General features: G+C 35.1%; 1 protein-coding gene across 1 annotated transcript in view; it reads left to right on the top strand.

Moving 5' to 3' along the window:
- Positions 1–22,068, top strand: part of SNX7 (sorting nexin 7) — a 115,412-nt gene that overhangs the window by 41,352 nt on the left and 51,992 nt on the right. The window contains exons 6-7 of the mRNA XM_017853407.1: positions 2,525–2,724; positions 5,335–5,421. Of these exons, the coding sequence (XP_017708896.1) occupies positions 2,525–2,724; positions 5,335–5,421 (287 nt within the window). The remainder of the gene's footprint in view (positions 1–2,524; positions 2,725–5,334; positions 5,422–22,068) is intronic.

Below are 22,068 nucleotides of genomic sequence, written 5' to 3'. Positions count from 1 at the left end.
TTTTTTTTTTTTTTTTAGTTTACAAGTCAGAATTCATGATGAATTTTTTCTAATTCTAGTCACGTGAATTTTTCACTAATTTTCTAATTGCATTTACCTACATTAAAAAACAGATAACTGAGTCAGCAAATAATTTCCTAATATAATTTGTTATTAGAGATGAGGAACTACATAAAGACAAACAAAAGTCCCTAAGTTGATGGCTTATTTGTTAATTGACTTCTACTTAACTGTACTGCCCATCAGGATAAGCTGGGAAATATTTTATTTCTAGTATTCGGACAGTGTTTAATCATAATAAGCACTCAATTAAAATTTGTTCAATGATTGAAAAAACACAAATGAACATAAGATTTGGAATGGTGTAGGAAAATGTGCTTTATTAAGAATTGATTGGTTTTAAAAAGAGATACAGAAAAAAATTATAACTGAATGTACTTTGCCCCTTTTCTACCTTTTTTATTCATTCATTGACACCTGATGAGATTACTGTAGTGACTGAATATAGTATAATAATTTGTTTTAAACCTCCTTGGTTTGCCCTTACATTTATTGTTTGTCTTTTTTTTTTTAACCTGAAGAGGTGAATTATTTTAACTAGGTTCTGTGATTCCAGTTCTATTACATAGATTCTGGCTGCATAGTTAGGTGGTATGGCAATTCAAAGAGATCTCTGGAAACTATTGGTAGTTAAGAGCTTTATAAGCTAACAATGAGTATCAAAGAGTAATTAAGATGGTACCTGTTAAGCTCACAGTCTAGTTGGGAAATATGTATATTAATAGACAAATTACAGTGCAGTTAACTAAATGCTTACATACAGATGTGATTTGAGTGGTATGTAAGCGCAGTTTAGAATTTTAGGGCAGCTTTGTGTATAAACATAAATATTGTTCAGGTTTAATGACAGACATTGACATACATTGAGAAATTTGAGATTTCTCAATTGACTCAATTGAAAAAAGAAAGTGGAAAATTTTCTTTTCTAGAAATTAGTTCAGTATGGTCATTATTTACCATAAAGACAGGCCTAGGATCAGGAAGGTGGAGTTTGGGAGGACTATAGAGGTGATTAAATGTTCATTAGGTAACAACTAGTATCTCCATTGTTTTTAAATTTCATATTTTTAAACTTTTTATTTAATACAAACTTTTAAAGTTTTAATAGCTTAGAGAAATATGATAGATATCAGCAAATCCTAATGAGTTGTAAGATGGTTGAATATAGATAATTTAATTGTATTTATATGGATAGTGAACAAAAAATGCTCACTGCTTATACATTTTCTACACAAAAAGCTATACATTACTGAAAATTAAGTGTGAAAGTAAAAATGTTACGTTGTAAAGATATTCACATTTTAAAATGAAATCCAAATTTTTGAATATATAGCGTATCAAACACTGAATGGTCTTTGGTTACTCGTGTATGCATTCTTTCATTGATATGAAAATATTTATTGAACTCATTACACATAAGGGTTTGAGATAGCAAAATAATAAGACTCAGTCCCTGTTTTAAGGAGTATGTGGCCAAGAGCATTTGAGTTATAAGACATCGATAATACAGTGGGATAATGCTTTAATAGAAGTATAAAATTATGATAGGTATGATGGGCTCATTGAGGGCCAAAGCATCTATGAATCCTTTGGAACAGAATCAGGGATTTATTTGAACTGAAATTTAAAGGAGTAGAAGTAGTTTGTCAGGTGATAGAAATGGAGGACAAGGCAGAGGGACAGGTGCAAATGTTTTTGTAAAGAGAAATCATGGGATATTCATGAATGAACAAGCAATTTGACTTGAGTTAAAATCTTTGACAGAGAATTTCACATTGGACCTGGAGAAGCAGACAGTGAGGACTAATGATAAAGGTTTAATTTAACTAATTCTAATTTAACTACAAAGAGTCAGTGTTTCTCTACTGTGACAAAAATAGAGGGAGAATAGTCAGGAGACCCTTGGAGCGGTACAGATTAGAGGTGCTGATGGTGGTGGAAGTGAAGATAAGTACATAGGTAGGTAGATGGATAGTTTAAGATCTAGAAATTTTGGAATTGGTGATTGACTGGCTCTGTGTAAGTATGTTTCTAGGATAACCTCCCAATTTTTTTGCTTAGATTTATGGATAGTAGTTACTACTAAGTAGAATATGTAGTCAGAAGAAGGGGAGAAAGAAGATGATAATTTTTTTTTCAGGGCGTGTTGCCTATGAGGCACTCAAATACAGTTGTATGGTAAGGCAGATTTGATGGTCATATAATTTATTTTTCAAGTCAAGACATTTTTGACAATGAAAAGGAATGTTGTTATTGATTACACTTGGACAGTAGTCATTCAAAGACTGACCTGGGCAAACTGGTGGCCGGTTGATTTAATGAAGGATGATATCCATTTTCTTATGTTCTTGTGTAAGAATATATGCACTGTAAGAGAAATAAGGCCCTTTCTTACTATCTAAGATACAAGTACTTTGAAAACTTTTGTATATTGAAGAGCTTATTAAGTCTCTTTTTTTTAAAGAATATTTTGATGAAATGAAAGAATATGGCCCCATTCATATTCTGTGGTCAGCGTCAGAAGAGGATCTGGTTGATACTCTAAAGGATGTTGCCAGCTGCATTGACAGATGCTGTAAGGCCACTGAAAAGCGGATGTCTGGACTCTCAGAGGCCCTGCTTCCTGTTGTACATGAGTACGTGCTTTATAGTGAAATGTTAATGGTAAGAACACATAATTCGAATTTTACCTCCGTCCCTTAACCTGATTATAAGCTCTGTAAAGGCGACTATATTTCTTTTCTTTAAAACTACTATCTTTTTGTCCTAGCAGGTTGTTTTGCATGTAGATGTTCAATAAATAATTTGTTCACTGTGTGCCTGAATAGATGAAGGAAAGAATCCTTTGTTAAAAAGCAGGAATACTCAATACTCAATAGCAACACCAACAATTTATCAGATTATACATAGACAGGAAGCATCCTCAATCAAAATTTACGTAGGGAATATGATTAGTTTTTCCAAACCTTTTGAAATTTTACTTTAAAATTTTTTAGTGCTTTGGGGATTTCTTTTCATGAAAGAACTGCTCTCCTGCTTCTAGGTACATTTGATTTAGCAATATATTTAGTACCATTATGTAGAAAGTACTTGAGTCGGATATTGATGTTCTGCCTTCTGGTTGCTTTTAAAAGAAATCTTTCAAGTTAAAATGTTTTTCTTTCACTACTTGAAAAGGCTTTTATTCCTCTTGTATCAAAGTTTTGCATTTTACTTCCTCAGTTCAAGTTAAGGTTTCCAGATATTTGGAATTTAGCAATGCTATCTGCAAAGCTAATGTTTTTCATCCAGTGTTTTTCTGTGCCTACAATACTTTGCACAAGCAAATTGGCACCCTCAGGTCTCCGGTGTTTTAGGGTGGTGATGAGGGAAGAAGTCAGCTCGCATTCAGATATAGCTCTTTTTTTCTATTCTTTATAATTGGAACCATGGTTTATTTGGACATGTACCCTTGATTTCTAGGAATTTCTTTCAATTTTTTTCTTTTTAAAAAACTTTTCATTGTTTTGGTCTGAAAAGCTCACTTCGTCTTTCAGCCTGAGATTTGCCTCTCTCTTGTCGATCATGTTTAGGTTTCCTTTGACAGAGTCATTAAATATTGCACGGACATTTCAGGCTTTGGCTGTGCTTTACTTTATTGGAGTCCTCCTGTAAACAAAGCTTCTTGCTTCCCAAAGGCCTTCGATGTTTCACTGTTGTTGATTCTCTTGCCTCTCTCTATCCATTTCCTTGGCTACATCCTTTGGTTTCACTTCATTGTTGGTCACCCCCTTGTGTGAATCTTCAAGAAGATCTGATTTGTATGTTCTGCTCCATTAATTAGTGTTTTCTCTTATATTATATCAAGATGGAAATTATGTAATTGAAGTATTAAATTGTTAAGGGTATGGGAAAATTATAATATAATTATTTTATAGGTCCTTGTTTGATTGAATTAATTTTTAGACTCCTAGGGTATAATAAATAGTACTTATATTGCATTTCTTGTCCTGTTTGATATTGGAACATTCTCTTCAATTTGAGCTAAAATAATGAAAAATAATCCTCCCATAAAAATGATTAATTTCATGTAATTTTCACCAGTTGTCCTCTGAAGCAACCTTTTACTTAAAATGTATTTGTGCATATGAAAACCAGTACTTCATCTTTCTTGAAACAGACCTTATTAAATAAATAGGACTGAGTTAGAGAGTGAGTCATTTGGGTCAAAGAAAGGAGGGCTTTCTTGACATTAATGGCAATTAAACATTGAGGTAAATATAAAGGAATTTATGATATTAGTTGAGTTTTCTATGGACTTCTTTGCAACTAGGAAAAATGTTAGTTTCCTTTGTGTGTGTGTGTGTGTGTGTGTGTGTGTGTGTGTGTGTGTGTGTGTGTGTTTTAAAGAGACGTCTGTTTAACAGGGTGTTTAACCTGTTTAACGTCTGTTTAACAGGCTCTGTTGCACAGGCTGGAGTGCAGAGGCATGATCATAGCTCACTACAGCCTGGAACTCCTGGGCTCAAGTCTAAGTTACATGTCTCGGAAGAAATGTGAATCACTTAAAGACATTGTAAAATTCAGCAAAATGAAAGATGTAGATGAATTCTGCACTTAAATTTCTTCACATGGGTGCTTTAAGTTTAAAACTCTGAAACATGAAATCAAAAAAAAGATAAAAACTCCTATCAGTCAAAGAGGAGGCTATGATTTCTCATCAAAAGCTTGGCTAACTAATGAATATTTTATATTTTGAGCAAAAATAAAATGCTTAGGATATGAATGCATAATTCAGTTTTCTGATTTCCCAGCATAATTTCCTGTTTTATTATTTATCCCTTTGGAGTCAGGTAAGAAGGTTGCCACAGAGTGTAGATATTTCCAGATTATGGTCCATGTGACATCCCACCTGCAACTAGTTTATGCTGTAGTATATATTTCCAGTGCCTCTACTATTTTTTGTTTGTTTTGCTCTTTACTATTTTTGAAGAATTGTACATGCCTAGAGTATTCCATCAAATGTAGTGCATATATACAATGCTTAAATGGGTAAAATATGCATTAGGAAAACTAATTGAAACATTTATAGGAAAAAACCCTCTTAAATACTTGCTTTCAATTTAGTCTTTAGAGATTAAAAAAAAAAAAAAACACACTTTTAAAATGTATTATATCCCCAAATGACTGATGGCTTGAGGAAGAGATGCTATTTATTTTCTGAAATACATATTTTTGCTATAGGAAAGATTATTAAAACTAAGTACATACTATTCTGTGTGTTTTAATGTAAAGGGTGTTATGAAAAGAAGAGACCAAATACAAGCAGAACTGGATTCCAAAGTTGAAGCTTTGACCTATAAAAAGACAGATACTGATCTGGTAAGTTTTTAAGTTTCTTGATACAATCGTATAGAATTCATTGTCTAAAATCTGTATTAGCAATGTCCTTACATCATTGTTTCTTACATGATTGTTTCTAAGCATTCAGCAAATTATAGTAAAATTTCTTCCTAAAATCTGTTATACATTGGATACCATGTGAGTCTGCAAGCTTAATTAACAATGATGATTTTCTGCCTTTCTGACTTATGTCTCATCTCATACTATTAGGAAAGTATAATTTTTTAAAAAGGAGATAATGTATTGGAAGAAAGTATGAAAGGCAATGCTAGCATTATTCCAGGCTAGTAAGTACTCAGTAAATAAATCTACTTTTTTCTAGTTTTTTGAGATTTTTATATAAAATACATTAATGTTCCTCTATACTTTTTTTCTGAGTATTGTTAAACTCTTTGTGAAAGTGAATATTTTTGTGTTTGCAAGTTTAATCTTTACCTTAAGATATTTTATCATGGAAATTTTCAAACAAAATGAGATCTAATAATATGAGCTCTCATATATTCATAACTGGGCTTCATTAATTCTCAACATTTTGCTCAACTTTTTTAATTGTCTCTCCTCATGTTTAAATTTTTACTGAAGTATTCTAAAGCAAATTCTAGATATAGATTATTTTACCCATGGTAGTTTTATATTTATATTTTAGTATCTTTGCATTTTCAGAGTAATACTGTCAGGTTGGAATAATTATTCTCATTTTAAAAGTGAGAAGACACTTGAAAGGTAGAGTAATTTGCCCAAGTTTATATATAGGTCTTGAAATGCAGAATAGGATTGGAGGTGATGACGTCTCTTGTCTGCCTCAGACAGTGCTGCCTGTCAAAAAAGCAGGTATAGAAGTGGGAAAAGTGGACTTTTAATCTAATGAACTTCTACTGTTTGCATTATGAAATATTTTTTAAATTTTCCTTTACATGTAAGGATTTAGGTTGTTATTGAATACAATATTGAGTGCACTTACATCAGGTGAGTTGGGGAGTCCTTGAAACGTCCCTGTAAATCTGTACTATTGCTGCCTCCTCAGCCCTGACCTGGCCAAGGACTCTACATCCCCCCTCCCTGCTTTAATAGTCTCCCTAACTTTAATCACTTCCTAACATATGACTTCCTAATTAGTTTTCTTTATATATTTTTCTCTCTCCCTTTCCATAACTGAAACACCCTAAGGGCCGATTTTTTTTTTTCGTGTGTTCACTGGAGTGTTCGCAGACCCTTGTGCACTGCCTGGCACATCGTAGTCACTCAATAAATATGTAGTGAAGGAATGAGTGGAAACCATAGTGACTACTCTGATTTGTGCAAGCATATTGAAGGCTTGAAGCATGAAGTCTCTACAAAATCAGACTGTGCAATTATTTCATTATTTAATTAATATTGTGAAAACCAGTAAAAGATGAGTACAAATACAAAGGGTCCTTGTGTCTGTGAAGTCCAACTTGCATGTCTGTATGCAACTTAGAATTATTATACTATGAATTATTCTCACATTTCTTGACTATGTATATTAACTGAAATTCTATTCTCTCCAGTGGAATGTGAGTGGGGAGTGGTGGGCTGCTGTGGACAGAGTAGGGGAAAGGAATCTGTGAGAGAGAATAACAGAAAATGTAGAACTAGAGGAAATAGTGCTCAAAGGAAAAATCATCTTTATGATTTAGACAGAACCCCAGATTAACCTTTTCCATTTAATAAGAAACAATAGACTCCTAACGCTCTCAATATATATAGTTAAGAAACATATATATACACATATGTATATATAAAATACATATATGTACATATATACATATATTTCTTAACTATATATAGAGAGAGTTAAGAGTCAACTAGAATTGACTGAAAGGCTGTACGTGTGTATAGAAATTGTAATTGCATCTTCTGAATTTTAGAATTTGTTTTTAGGTGTTAAGTAACTAAGGATATTGAAGTTAGTGGTTAGACAAAATTTTGCTCTTGATGAAATACTAGGAACAGTAGAGTATTTTAAAGTTTCAGGAGAATAATAGCATGGCTGAAAAACCAAGCATATGTTAAGAATGGCCTATATTCGTGTTTTAAAATGAAAGGAAGATTAGTTGGGATTGTTCCAACCACAAAAGCACAAGGAAGAAAATAGCTTGGGTCCAAATATGGCTGGGATTTCCCAACTCAGTTAAAAAAAAACACACACACATTTGTTTTTCCACTGGGCTTACAAATATTTTGTCTTTTGCTGTATACGAATATTTTTGATATTTTATTATAACTTAATCATCAGTATATATTTATGATTTCACTTGGGTGTGTATGTCATGTCTACTCTAAAGTGTTTAATACCCATGTAGCTGCTACATTGTAAGACTGGAAAAATTTGAAACTTTAATTATCTGCATTATATTCTGTAAGATACTTTCAGTTGATTAAGTTTGAAAACAGACACATTTAACAGAGACATTGCAGATATTTTTTTGTTTATCATCAAAACAAATTTTTCCTAAAATTTATGCGGACTGATTTAATGATTTGTGAATGGAACTGTTTATATTTTCAAATAATTAATTTGTTTATAGGCCTTCTCACTTTTAAAATCCCTATGTCTTATGATGGTATCTTCGGGAGGAATCTACCAGAGTTACTCTAAAAATGAACCGGCCTTGATTGGTCACAGAAAGACTGAAAGGAAGTTGCTTAGAAATATGCAGGATAGGGTCACCATGGCAACGTGCCCTTGTGAGGTCCTTCTAAGGAGCTGTCCTTTGCAGTCACCATGGCGACCCTGGCAGAGAACTGAATATAGCAATCTGCCTGGTTGTTTACCATGGCAACTCAGACAGGGCCATTTTGGAGACAACCCTGGGGCCATTTCTATGGAGACATTGGGGCAGCCTTCAGAGACTCCATCAAAGTCACCTTTGGGTGGGATGCTATGTGCAAACCTAGCAAAGCAACTGATAATAAAAAGGTCAGTGAAATGAAGCTCTAGTAAGAAACGCAAAGGTTAGAGGAGTTATAGTTATTGGGTAGAAAGATTGCAGTTATATAACATTCCAGAGGACATTTGACTGTATCAGGTGACCTTCGTGTGGGTTTTGTGGCATGCAAATACAAGGGTTCTGGTCTTTTTACCTTGCCTGTAATCCTGCATTTGCTATAAATGAACAATAATGGCATTACAGTTACTTTTTCTTATCACACAGATATATCCACAAAAGGTATGTGTTTTTCTACAAACTAAAATAATATCTGACAGAGAGTCCTTGATACATTACATGGTTAGTTGCAAAGTGGCTCCTTCTCAGAGTTTGTAGTTTGTAGTTCTTATCTCACAGCCATAAAATTAATGGTTTCAAGATTACCTAAGTCAGTAAAGACATTCGGAATATTCATTTGAAGGTCAGTTTGGCGGTTCATGTAGAGTTTTGTTGTCTAAGCTTTGGAATTGGATAAATCAAACATCAAATCCTTGCTCACCTGTTTATCACCTGTTTATTAAATTTTGTGACCCAGGACAAGTTTTCTAACTTCTTTTAGCCTCATTTTATCATGTATAGGTTGAGGACATTATTTGTACCTTTCTAATAAGCTTGTTTAAGGATTGAATTATATAATGCAAATACATTGCTTGGAGCATAGTAAGCACTCAGTAGTTGTTAGCTGTTGTCATTTTAATGACAGTATAGAGGTAATATTTGAGATTGGTCCTTATAAAATGGCTATGGAGTTATTCATTGTAAAGCACAAGGAATATTTCAGGTAGAATGGATATTATGAAAAGCTTTAGAAGCTCAAAAAGCATGCTAACTTGATTAAACCAGATTGGTGTGTGGAGGGGAGGGTACAGGGAGGAAGAGGGGATGTGACTTAAAGGTGGACTATAGTCAGGTAAAAAGGAGACCTTATCTATCAGGTTGAGAAATATGTACTTTATCCTTTGCTCAGTATGGATCCAGTGGGAACCTGAATTGAAGAGGTGGCAGTGGAGTTGCAGAGAAGAGTTAATATGAGAAAGAGGTAGGCAGAAGATAGAAGCCACATCACTTAAATAATGAAGGGCAGCCAATGTTTCAAGTTATTAATAACTAACATTTCTAACTTGCAGCAGGGCAGATCGTGGCTCTCTACACTGAGCTACAGAATAAGAAGTGAAGAAGAAATTTGGAGATGCGCAACTTTACATATTTATAAGATGATATTTAAGGTAGAGGTATTCAACAAAAACTTTTCAGCAAAATTAATTATTTACCATATGAACGTCACTGTTCCCAGCACTGGGGAAAGAAACCAGGTCCTCATGAGGCTTATGTTCTAGTAGGTTAAAAAAAAAAGAGTAAATAATTAAAATTTGTAATATATTGTTGTATAGTGATAAGTGTGGAGACAGAGTGTTGAGGAGCAGTGCAATTTAGAATTAGGTGTCAGTAAAATATTCACCAAGGAGGTAATGTGTGAGTAATATGTATACCTGAGGGAAGAGCCTTTCAGGCAGAGGGGACAGTACATGCACAATGAAAGTATGCTTGTACATTCCAGAAAAAGCAAGAAGGCCAGTGTTGCAGAAATGGAGTGAGCAAGTAGAAGAGTTGTGGGAAATGAAGTCAGAGAAGAAACCAGGGGTTAGACCATATAGAGCTTTATAAGGTTTATATATCTCAGTGAGAGAGGAAAATAGTTGAACAAAGGAGTAACATAATCATATTTAAGTTATAAGATGATTGTTGTGCTTGGAGAGAGCACAAGATGATGTACATGTGGTATGTGCATGGGGTGGAGGAAAGCCAGAGCTGGAGAGTAGCTCTTAAAATATTCCCAGTGAGACATAATAGCTTGGACCAGAGCAGAAGTGATGTTAAAGGGTCAGAAGCTGAGTATATTTCATAGGAAGAGCTATTTGCTATTTGGTGGGCTGTGGATTGTGAGCCAATAAGGAGAGGCAAGGATGATTCTGAGGTTTTAGACGGAGCAACTGGAAGGTAATAGTTGGCATTAATTGAGATGAGGAGACTTTGGAAACAACAGGTTTAATGGGGAAGATAAGTTTCTCAGATTTGGAAAGGTAAAGTTGATTTGCCTATTAGTCACCCAGTGGAGATACTGGGTACGGAGATACATGTAAAAATTCATAGGTTCAGCTGAAGATACATATTTGGAAGTTATTAGCAAATAGATGGTATTAAAGCTATGAGATTTGTCAAGGTCTTTGAAGTGTGAGGAAAGAGAGAAGAAAGAAGTCCAGTCAGAGCCTTGGCATATTTCAACATTAAGAGATTAATATTAATGGAAGAATCAGAAGTTTTGGCTGATGAGGAGAAGGAAAAGAATTTGATGCAGCTTTGTCTGGTGATAGATCATTGCACCAGTAAGATTAACTAAACAGATCTGATTAGGGTCATCCAACTTTTTAAACAATTTCTCCAATTATGAGGCATTTCAAAAAACAATTTTATATATGATTATAATATTTCAAGAGTAATTGAGTTGCATTATGTGCTCCAATGAAGAAGATATTCAATGTAATAGTGTCCTGTGAAAGTCATAATTTTTGACTGGGATGATAAAGGTATAATAATGACTGAGATTAAGAGGAAACTCAGATGTTTGGAGAAACTTGTGGGTTTTGCCATTTTGTTATAAGTTTTCAGAGTCAGAGCTTCTGTTTGAAAATGCTTATTCACTTCACTGCTTAACTGTAAAATAAATAAGGTTCATCTGTGCTGCTAAATAATACTGCATATCTATTTTATTTTTATTTCTGAATGGATGATTTATAGTTTTTCACTCAAAGCAGCATTCAAATATAAATGAATATGAATACATTTGACATTTAGCAATATGTGCATAGAATTGGAAAGTTGGATCTAGATATAATGCCATAGCTGTTTAGCAGTATATTTATGTGAGCAAAGAAATACATTTTCATAAGATCATCATAGTCTGGAATTTTGCACAGCCACATTCAGTAGATATAAACATATACCAGATTATTCAGGCTGGTTCTTATTCAGTATGACATGCTATTTTTGGCTGGTGTTTTACTCTCATCCTTAAATAGAGGTTATTAATTTTCAGATGATCTTGGTAGTGTACTAAATACTGCACAGAGCAAGATTGCCTTCTCTCTAATTCTAGGAAGCTTTAAAGAAATAAGTTTGGCATAGTAAGCCTTTCTTGTGATCGAGGTGAAGGTTGCTTCTTCCTTTTCTTAAGTATTTTCTGGCTCACTTCTCTCCTGAACTTTTTACAAATTATTCCTTTCTATATGCCTCATTTCCTAACATAACCTATTTTCTACTCTGCTTCTTTTTGTGTGTTTGCAGTTATGTGTCTTTCATGCACAGATACACATGCATCCACACATGCATACACAGCAGTAAAGAACATGACAATGTCCAGTGGGATGAGAAGAGGCTTTTTTCTTGCATATTTCCTTTTATCAGTTTATCCTAAAAGGCACCTGGCTGACATTTCCTCAAAACTTATTGGTCAGAATTGTGAAAACTCAGATCAAACCAGTCACATGGAGTGTGAATGTGACCATCAGAGTTTACTTATCAGCTACAATACACACCCTGTTACAGATACCTGAAAAAAACTTTGGCCTTTCCAGAAAGTAATGTGGAGAGTAGAGGATGGATTCTGGGTAGAACACTAATAAATATTGGCCACAGACAGTGCAGCAGGGTAGTGGGTTTGCACACACACAGCTGGCTGGGAATTTGGAATGGTGCTTGAGTGATACTGTAATCAAGAAGGCCCTCAGCAGCCAGCTTCTCCCAGAAGAAAGTACAAAGGAGTGCCTAGAATTCCTCTCCCTCTATGTCTTCTCAGGCAGCCCTTTCATTCAGGGCTTCATTGGCTTGAGTGGTAGGTACATAAGCAAAACTGTGTTCTCCTAAACTTGTAAAGGATAATAGTGAATATTTGATTAAATTGCAAAAATCACCATATCTGCCTTATGAATAAGAGTCTGTTGAGCCTGAGATCTCTGGTTGGAATTTTACCATACTGGATTTTTCTCTCTGTCATTTATTTTTGTGCCCCTGGCACTTCTCAACAGAGCAGTCTCTGTCAAGAATTTAATGTAAGGTCTTAATCCCAGTTGCAGAGTTGTGTATAATTTAAAGCACAGCATTTTGTGGCAGAGGCCATTTACTGCCTTTGTAATTCTGGGCCAAGTTACTTAACATTCTCCATACTTTAGTTTCCTCAACTATGAGAGATGTGGGTAATACCTTCCGTAAAGTGTTGTTAAATGAGCATATTGAAACCTTAGCCCAGTGCCTAACTAGGATTAGATTGTAAATATTTCTATAAACAATGTTAAAGGAACTTTCTTTGAAGTATATATTAGTTTTATTCTTCTAGATCAAAGTTTGGAAAGTGTTAACTGCAGTCCTGCTTGTGAGACCTCCACAGTGTTAAAATAAGAAAAAAGAAAAAGCGAGGCAGCAATTAGCTTTAGCTGTGTAGTGACCACTCCCACTTGCCCTACCTGGTTGCTCTAGGCAGTTGCATAGATACTTTAAATTGTATCTGAATTCATACAGACTATTCAGAGGTTGTGCTTTGGACTCCTATGGAATTATTTTAACTCAACACACTGGGTGTTGTACCATTGATGTATCAGAAGGACATTTTAAGGAGAACCATAAATCTATTTATGATAAACATCAACAGCACTGACTATTTTATATTTTTCTTTTATGAGACTACATGAGAAAGCTTTTGTTTACAGCACCAGCAGTACGGTTGCATTTCTCCTGAGTAGCTAGTGTGTTTTCAGCTTATACACATCTTGGGTTTTATACCTGATCTTATCCCATTTATCTCACTTTTTACATTAGTTACTAAACTATTGAGAGCCCCAGTTCTGATCCACTTCCGTCTGGCAAGTATGTCTTGTGTGTGTCAAACTCTCACCCTTAACCTTACCTTGTTTTTTTCCTTACTCTCATGTTCTCATTGCATGAATGTCTTTACTTTCTGTCTTTAAACTTGTAGAGTACAATTGTGGATGCTCTCTTATATGGAATATGGAATCTAATAAGGAATAAATTAGAAACAAATTAATAAGAACTAGAGGTAAAGTATTCCAAATCTAAGACCACACATTTCTTACAACATATTTTGACCACCCTGCCCAAGTGTGTTTTTAGTCATTTCTTTTGAAATTCATCAACAGCAGCATGTCTGTCATGAACACAAACCTGAACACTGAATGACTCATGTAATCATTACCCAGAAAACTTGTCAAGAGATATTAGAGAGTGAGGTGGAAAATACTGTACTATTTTCAAAATTTTACCAGTGAAATTTGCTTAGGGAAGTAACTGCATATTAAGGGCTGCTAATTTGAAAGTAGAACATATAAATGTACAGTCTTGATGAATAGGCCTGTGTATGTTTGCGGTGGGTGAGGGTGAAAGGGGAGAAGAAGGAAGAAGACAAAGACTGTGGAGAAAGAGAGGCAGTGTAACAGTGTTGCAGATAATTTCTAAAGAAAGACTAAGCTCTTGTGTCTTTCTCTAGGAAGATTTTTTTTTTCTGTTGCCTTAACTGCAACAGAAAAAGTAACAGATGGACAAGTAAAAGGGGTAGTTTAAAATTCCAGTCATTTCTTCTCAGGGTTTTAAGAAATTCTACTTACGGTGTCCTTTGGATTTGTGGTGTGTTTTATGGGGTTTGCCTGCCATAGATAGAAAGTTTAAATAGCTTTCCTATATAGAAACTCAAAACAGATTCAATTACTTCTTAATTTAGACTTTTTGTTAATAAGAAATATGTCCTAAGGATCTGTCTTATATATCTCTTTCACTCCTGGCCCTGCCTGGGCATGTAATAAATATTTCATAATGCTTAGAGCAGTAACCCACTGGGTATTAGAAGCCAGGAGAGGGCTTTGATTCACTTTTATTTAATGTGTGACCTTAATCAGACATTAATTATTCTTTATCCATTGACATGCAGAAATTGTGCTTAAAGAATTTTTTTTGAAGATGAATTAGCATTTATAAATCTAGGACTTGTATTAGTAAAAATTTTGTTAAGTTATAGTATGAATATGTAAAATATTAGATAATACATCATGGTTTTATAAAACATTTAAAGTATAAATAATAATAATAATAATAATTGTTATTATAAAACATTTAAGTATAAATAATAATAATAATCTGTCATCCAGGCTGGAGGGCAGTGGTACGATCTTGGCTCACTGCATCCTCCGTCTCCCGGGTTCAAGCGATTCTCCTACCTCAGCCTCCCAAGTAGTGGGGATTACAGGCATGTGCCACCAGGCCCAGCTGATTTTTGTATTTTTAGTAGAGACAGGGTTTTGCTGTGTTGGCCAGGTGGAATCTCAAACTCCTGACCTCAAGTGATCCACCTGCCTTGACCTCCCAAAGTGCTGGGATTACAGGCCTGGCCTAAAGTATAAATAATTTAGTACTAAAAATCAAAAATTGTATTTCCACAAAATAGAGAACCAGTAGTTTTCCTCTAGCACATTTGAATATCATTAAATTAAATGCATTTTGATTTATTACAGGCATAGCTTGGAGATATTGTGTTCAGTTTCAGACTGCCACAATAAAGCAAGACACAAGAAATTTTTGGTTTCCCAGTGGATATAAAAGTTATGTTTGCACTATACTGTAGTCTATTAAATGTGGAATAGCATTATGTGTAAAAAATGTTCATAACTTAGTTAAAATTATGTCATTGTTAAAAATGCTAATGGTCATATGAGCCTTCAGAGAGCTGTAATCTTTTTGCTGGTGGAGCGTCTTGCCTCTATGTTGATGGCTGCTGACTGATCACGTGGTGGTGGATGAAGATTTGGGTGGCTATGGCAATTTCTTAAAATATGAGAACGAGGAAGTTTGCTGCATATATTCATTTTCCTTTCACAGTGAATTCCCCGTAGCATGCGATGTTGTTTGATAGCATTTTACCCACAGTAGAACTCTTTTTGAAATTGGAGCCAATCCTTTCAAAACTTGCCACTGCTGTATCAAAGTTTACATAATATTCTGAATTCTTTATTGTCATCTTAAGAATACTCACAGCATCTTCACCGGGAGTAGATCCCGCCTCAAGAAATCACTTCCTTTGCTCATCCATAAGAAGCAACTTCTCATCTGTTCGAATTCTGTCATGAAATTGTAGCAGTTCAGTCATCTCTTCAGGCTCTACTTCTAATTACAGTTCTCTACTATTTCTGCCACACCTGTAGTTACTTCCTCCACTGAATTCTTGAACCCTTTGCTCAAAGTCATCTTTAAGAGTTAGAATCAACTTCTTCCAAATTCCTATAAATGTTAATATTTTGATCTGTTCCCATGAATCACAAATATTATTCATGGAATCTAGAATGGTATATTCTTTCCAGAAGATGTTCAGTTTACTCAGTTCCATCAGGGGAATCACTATCTATGGCAGCTACAGCCTTACAAAATGTATTTCTTAAATAATAAGACTCTAAAGTCCAAATGATTCATTGACCCATGGACTATGGAAGTTAACATTAGCTGGCATGAAGTCAGTGATAATTCCCTTGTACATTTCCATCAGAGTTCTTCGGTCACCAAGTACATTGTCAATAAACAGTAATATTTTGAAAGGAATCTTTTTTCCTGAGCAGTAGATCTCAAGAGTGGGCTTAAAATATTCAGTAAACCATACTATTAACAGATAACACTATCATCCAGGCTTTGTTATTTCAGGTATAGAGCACAGGCAGAGTAGATTTAGAGTAATTATTAAGGGCCCTAGGATTATCAGAATGGTAAATGGGCATTGGCTTCAACTTAAAATCACCAACTACATTAGCTTCTAATGAGAGTCAGGCTGTCCTTTGAAGCTAGGTATTGACTTTTCTTCTGTCGCTATGAAAGTCTTAGATAGCATCTTCTTCCAATATAAAACTTTTGTTGGCTGGGCACAGTGGCTCACACCTGTAATCCTAGCACTTTGGGAGGCCCGAGGCGGGCGCATCACTTGAGGTTGGGAGTTCGAGACGAGCCTGACCAACATGGAGAAACCCCATCTATACTACAAATACAAAATTAGCCAGACATAGTGGTGCATGCCTGTAATGCCAGCTACCTGGGAGGCTAAGGCAGGAGAATTGCTTAAACCTAGGAGGTGGAGGTTGCAGTGAGATGAGATAGTGCCATTGCACTCCAGTCTGGGCAACAAGAGCGAAAGTCTGTCTCAGGGGAAAAAAAAAGAAAAACTTGTCTACGTTGAAACTCTGTTGTTTATAATGTAGCCATCCTTGTCAATGATCATAGTTAGGTCTTCTGGATAACTTGTTATAACTTCTACATCAGCAGTTGTTGCTTCATCTTGCGTTTTTATGTTATGTTACGGAGACAGCTTCTTTCCTTAAACCTTAAAGCTAGTGAACCAACCTCTGCTAGCTTCAAACATTTCCTCTCCAGCTTCCTCACCTCTTCCAGCCTTCATAAAATTGAAGAGTTAGGGCATTGCTCTGGATTAGGCTTTGGCTTAAGGGAATGCTATGGCTGGTTTGATCTTCTATTCAGACCACTAAAACCTTCTCCATGTCAGCGATAAGGCCTTTTTTTTTTTTTGCTTTCTTATAATTCATATGTTTACTGGAATAGCATTTTTAATTTCTTCCAAGAACTTTTTCTTTGCATTCAGAATTTGTCTAACTGTTCTATGCAAGAGGCCTAGCTTGCAGCCAATCTCAGCTTTCGAAATGCCTTCCTCACTCAGTTTAATCATTTCTAGCTTATGATTGAAAGTAAGAGACGCTCAATTCTTTCTTTCACTTAAACACATAAAAGCCATTGTAGGGTTATTAATTGGACATATTTCAATATTATTGTCTCTCAGGGAATAGGAAGGAGAGGAATAGAGGCAGGAGAATAGTCAGTGGTACAGTCAGAACATACACATTTATGGATTAGATTCACTACTTTATATGGACACATTTCCCCCCTTTCCAAATTACAGTGGTAACATCAAAGACTACTTATCACAGATCACCATCACAGATATGATAATAATGAAAAAGTTTGAAGTATTGTAAGAATTACCAAAATGTGACACAGACGCATGAAGTAAGCACATGTTGTTGGAAAAACGATGCTGGTAGGCTTAAGCTTCAATTTGTTAAAAAAAAAAAAAAAAAAAGCAATATCTGCAAAGCGTGGTAAAGTGCAGTACAATAAAATGAGGTATAGTTGTATAATTAGTAGACTTCAGAGAGTAAGCCTTTTCTCTCTGGTGAAGCTTAGTCAATAGTCAATTTGGGGGGGGGGGGGATGTCAATGCCCGAATCACATGGCCATTCAACTTTCAGAGAATTTCTAGACCCAAACTAGCGCTTTCATTTTATAATCATATTTAACATCTATTTAGTACCTGTTGTATGTCAGGCACTATGCCAAGCATTCGCATTTATCAGCCAATGTCTAATCCTATGAGATACGTAGTAATTTGTTCCCATTTTTGTAGACGGGAAAATTGAGTCCTAGAGAGTCAATCAGCAAATAGTTCTTAGCTCCTTCAATGTCCAGGCCCTAGGTGGAGGAGATACTGCAGTGAAGAAGACTGACAAAGCCCCTCTCCCTAGGAGCTTATTCTCTAGTGGAAGGAGACTGAAAATAAATAAAAATAATTAATGAATATGATAATTTTAGACCGTGATTAGTGCTATAAAGAATATAAAACAGGGTAATATGATCAAGAATACCAGGAGGGGAAGTGTCTAGAGTGATCAGAAAGGCCTTTCTGAGGAGATGACCTTGAGAAGAGAGCTGAATCATTATAAGGGGCCATTGATCCAAATTCTGGAGCCCCAGTGTTGGAAGACGGAGGAAAAGCCATGATCCTCTGAAGTGGGAATGAATTCACATGTTCCAGGAGCCTTGTTAGGTTGTAAGTAGCCAGAATATGAAGGACAGAGGGGCAGCACTATGGCATGAGGACTGAAAACTAGCTGATGAAGAACATGTAGGCCTTGAGTTTTCTTCTGGTTGCAGTGGAGAGCCCCTGAAGGGTTTCAAGTAGGGAAGAGTTGTGGTTCGAAGTGTTACGTTTTTAAATTTGTTTCAAAGTGACAAACTTACAGAAAAGTTGCAAGTACTTCAAAGACCTACATTTCTTTTGAACCATTGGAGAATAAATCATAAATCTAATAACACTTGAATAGTGTGTTTCTTACAAACAAGAATGTTTTCCTAGATAACTATAGTACAACCATCAATATAAATAAATTATTGATACATTTCTATTATCACATGCTCAGACCCATTCAGGTTTCACCAGTGTTCTCTGACGTCTTTTTGACAGTATTTAGTTAGATATCTCCTTCAGTCTGGAAAAGTTCTTTCATCTTCCCTTGACTTTCATGACCATTCTACATTTGCAGATTATTTTGTAGAATGCCTCCTATTTTAACTTGTTTCATATTTCCTTATGCTTAGATTTATATTATCAGTCTTTGAAAGGAATATCACTTAAGCATTACTGTGATTCTTTCATTGATTCATTTTAGGTAGTACATGATGCTTATTTGTCCCATTAATGATACTGTGCTCTTTGATCACTAAGGCAATGTCTGTCCAGCTTCTCCACTGTAAAATCACTCTTTTTCCAATGTAATTAATAAGTGTTTTGTGGGGAGCGTCTTTGAGACTGATAATCCCATGCCTTATCCTACTTTAACTTTCAATTTATTCATGTATAAATTTGTTTTTTATTTTAGGATGTGGGTTTTAGCCCGATGTTATCATTACTTGTTTTGATGCATGAGTTACCTGATTTTGATGAACGGGACCATCTTCAGGCTGGCTTCTGTGCCCTTTTGACATCTTCACATTGTTTTGATCAACTCTTTGCTTCTGATGTAACAAAACATTCTGACTGTCTTGTACTTTACCTGGCTCAGCCCTGGAATCAGTTATTTCTCTAATGAGCCCTAGTTCCTTTTAGTAGAAAAAATTATATTTAGAATACAATAACTTGTCTTTAGATGTGTTCATTGCTATTGAGGTATCAGTATCCAAGACCTTCTGTATGAGCAGAGCTAGGGAGTATGTCTGTTTAATCATATTCCCTCACACACACACACACACACACACACACACACACGTTTTTATATCTATTATTTGTGTATTTGCATATATATTAAAACAATGAATTTACACCAATACCTCCAATTTTAATCTATTTATAAGGATTCATTCTTGATATATTTTATTTTCCGTATTTGTAGTTCCCTTTCTGACAGCGAGAGACAGGCTCTCATTATCTTTTTTATATCTACTTATCTGATTAATCCCTCTGTATATAACCAATCCTGCATAGCCCAAGTCATCTTTCCTAAATTGGTGGCACTCTCCACTCCACTTGGGCTTTCACACCCTGCAAGGGCCACACCTCTTTACCACACTTCTCTTCCCCCATGCCAAGTTTGCCTCCTATCCCCATATGGTGCCCTCTTCATCCTACTTGAGCAGTTACCCCCTACTTCAGGCCACTGTTTGCAGAAACTACCTCCTCATCTTGCTGCCTTGACAGTCTGTGCTTGGCCACCATGACTTTGCCTCCTTTTCTCCACTAGTGTGGACATTAGTCTTGTTCTGCCTGTAGTGATTAACTTTTAGAGCTGAGTTGTTCATGAAGGGAAAAGAGAATGGAAGAGTTTATAGTTGCTCTCAAATGCTCACTGTGTTTCCTGCATGGGAAAACAGAAAGCTGTGTTGAATCCAATACCATGAGTAGGTGGTGATGATGGCATATAAAAGGAAGGTAGTAGTGGAGATTTTGATAAGAAAGTTAAGTGACTTGCTTGCAGTTATACAACTAGTTAAATAGCAGAGCCAGAATTGTAACCTAACTCTGTACTGCCTGATGTATCGTAAATAATAATTTTTTTTTCCTCAGTGGGTGGGTCTGAAGTCCATGGAGATGAGAAAATTTTAAGACAAGTAACAATTTATCTGCTACTAAAATCAAAGCAAAAAGGAATAAAAGTTTGGTGTTTTCTTCTTTTATCTTCTTTAAAAAATATACTTAGATTTCATAATAAATTATAAATTGCAACTTGGAAATGCTTTGAAATACATAGGGAGATGAGAAAATTTTAAGGCAAGTAACAATTATCTACTACTAAAATCAAAGCAAAAAGGAATAAAAGTTTGGTATTTTCTTCTTTTATCTTCTTTAAAAAATATACTTGGATTTCATAATAAATTGTAAATTGCCACTTGGAAATGCTTTGAAATACGTGGAGTTATAATTATCTCAGAGAGTTGAAAGTCTTTTTTTCTTTCAAGGAATTATTATATAGAATTATGTGTTAACTAGATCAACAAGTCATACTAAGACTAATTGATGATAATAATAATAGCTAACATTTCTTAAGCACACACAATGTGCCAGGCAGAGTCCTAAATGTTCTATGTGTACTGTTTCACTTAAGTCTCACACAATACAGTGGGGTGTAGGTACTATTATTTTCCTTATTTTATAAGTTTTTATATGTTTTATAAATGTGACCGTTGAGGAACAGAGAAATAGAATTACTTGAACAGCATTGCACATGCAGGAATTTTTGAAGCAGAACTTCAGAAAGTGTGCTATTAACTATATTCCAGGACTTGAAAACTGTATTCCAAGACAGTACTTGTAAATAGCCTACTACTCTTTTACCCGTAGCAGAAACCACTATATGTAATCCCAGAACAATCCTCAGAAAATACTTATGAACATGCTTCAAATAATTAATACTAATCAGAGTTTGCTTGTGATAAATTCTCTTTGCTGGAACATCATTGGTGACTTGAAATATTTTTATTACGGTGAACTGGCAGTCTTAATAGTGTTTATTTTAGGTTAAATTGACCTGCCTTGTTTATCTCTCAGTCACAAAGAGGGTATGAAATGAGTTAAGGAGGTACAGTTTCTTTCCTTGATGGATGTCAGTGGTTCTCATAAGCAGTGTGGGTAGGGAGAGGGTAAGAAGCATTTTCAAAATAACAAAATTACAAAGATACTGTCCTTCCCAGAAAGCAAATTCTGTTGCTTCTGAGACCTTCTTATTTAGAAGCTTTTAATGTAAACTTAGTGAGAAAAAAGACAGAGATATCCGTGAAGTGCATTCAAAATAAACCTTAATGCATTTAAAGAGGTGTTGCAGACCCTTGTACCAGGAAAATGCAAGACATATAATGGGCACTCCATTAATGAGGAAATGAAAGAGGCATGCACATAGGTCAGATGATGAGAGAAGTGCCAGATGTGGTCATTACTTACTGCACATAGAAGTGCAAATAAATGTAAGACTTCCCTAACCCACTTCCTGAAGAAGGTCTCTCACCAAAAGCATAGTTTTGTCCAATGTCAAAGTTTTAGTTACAATATTTAGATTAACTTTGTGATACATAGTCAAGATCACACATGAATGTGTGATTTTTTTATATAAAATAGTACATTAATATAGAAATAACACCTTTTTCCACTTTCACATGCATTTTCAATACTTCTTTTATCACCTAACACTTTTATTGGAAGAGGAAATATATACACACAATTTAACAATCAGGAAAAAGGAGCTCCATTTTGTGTGTGTGTGTGTGTGTGTGTGTGTGTGTGTGTGTGTGTGTGTGTGTT

The sequence above is a fragment of the Rhinopithecus bieti genome, unplaced genomic scaffold, assembly GCF_001698545.2.
Source record: "Rhinopithecus bieti isolate Rb0 unplaced genomic scaffold, ASM169854v2 scaffold_35903, whole genome shotgun sequence".
Classification (NCBI taxonomy): domain Eukaryota; kingdom Metazoa; phylum Chordata; class Mammalia; order Primates; family Cercopithecidae; genus Rhinopithecus; species Rhinopithecus bieti.
Note: the sequence above shows the minus strand (reverse complement) of the source record. Positions and strands in the feature narration are given on the sequence as shown.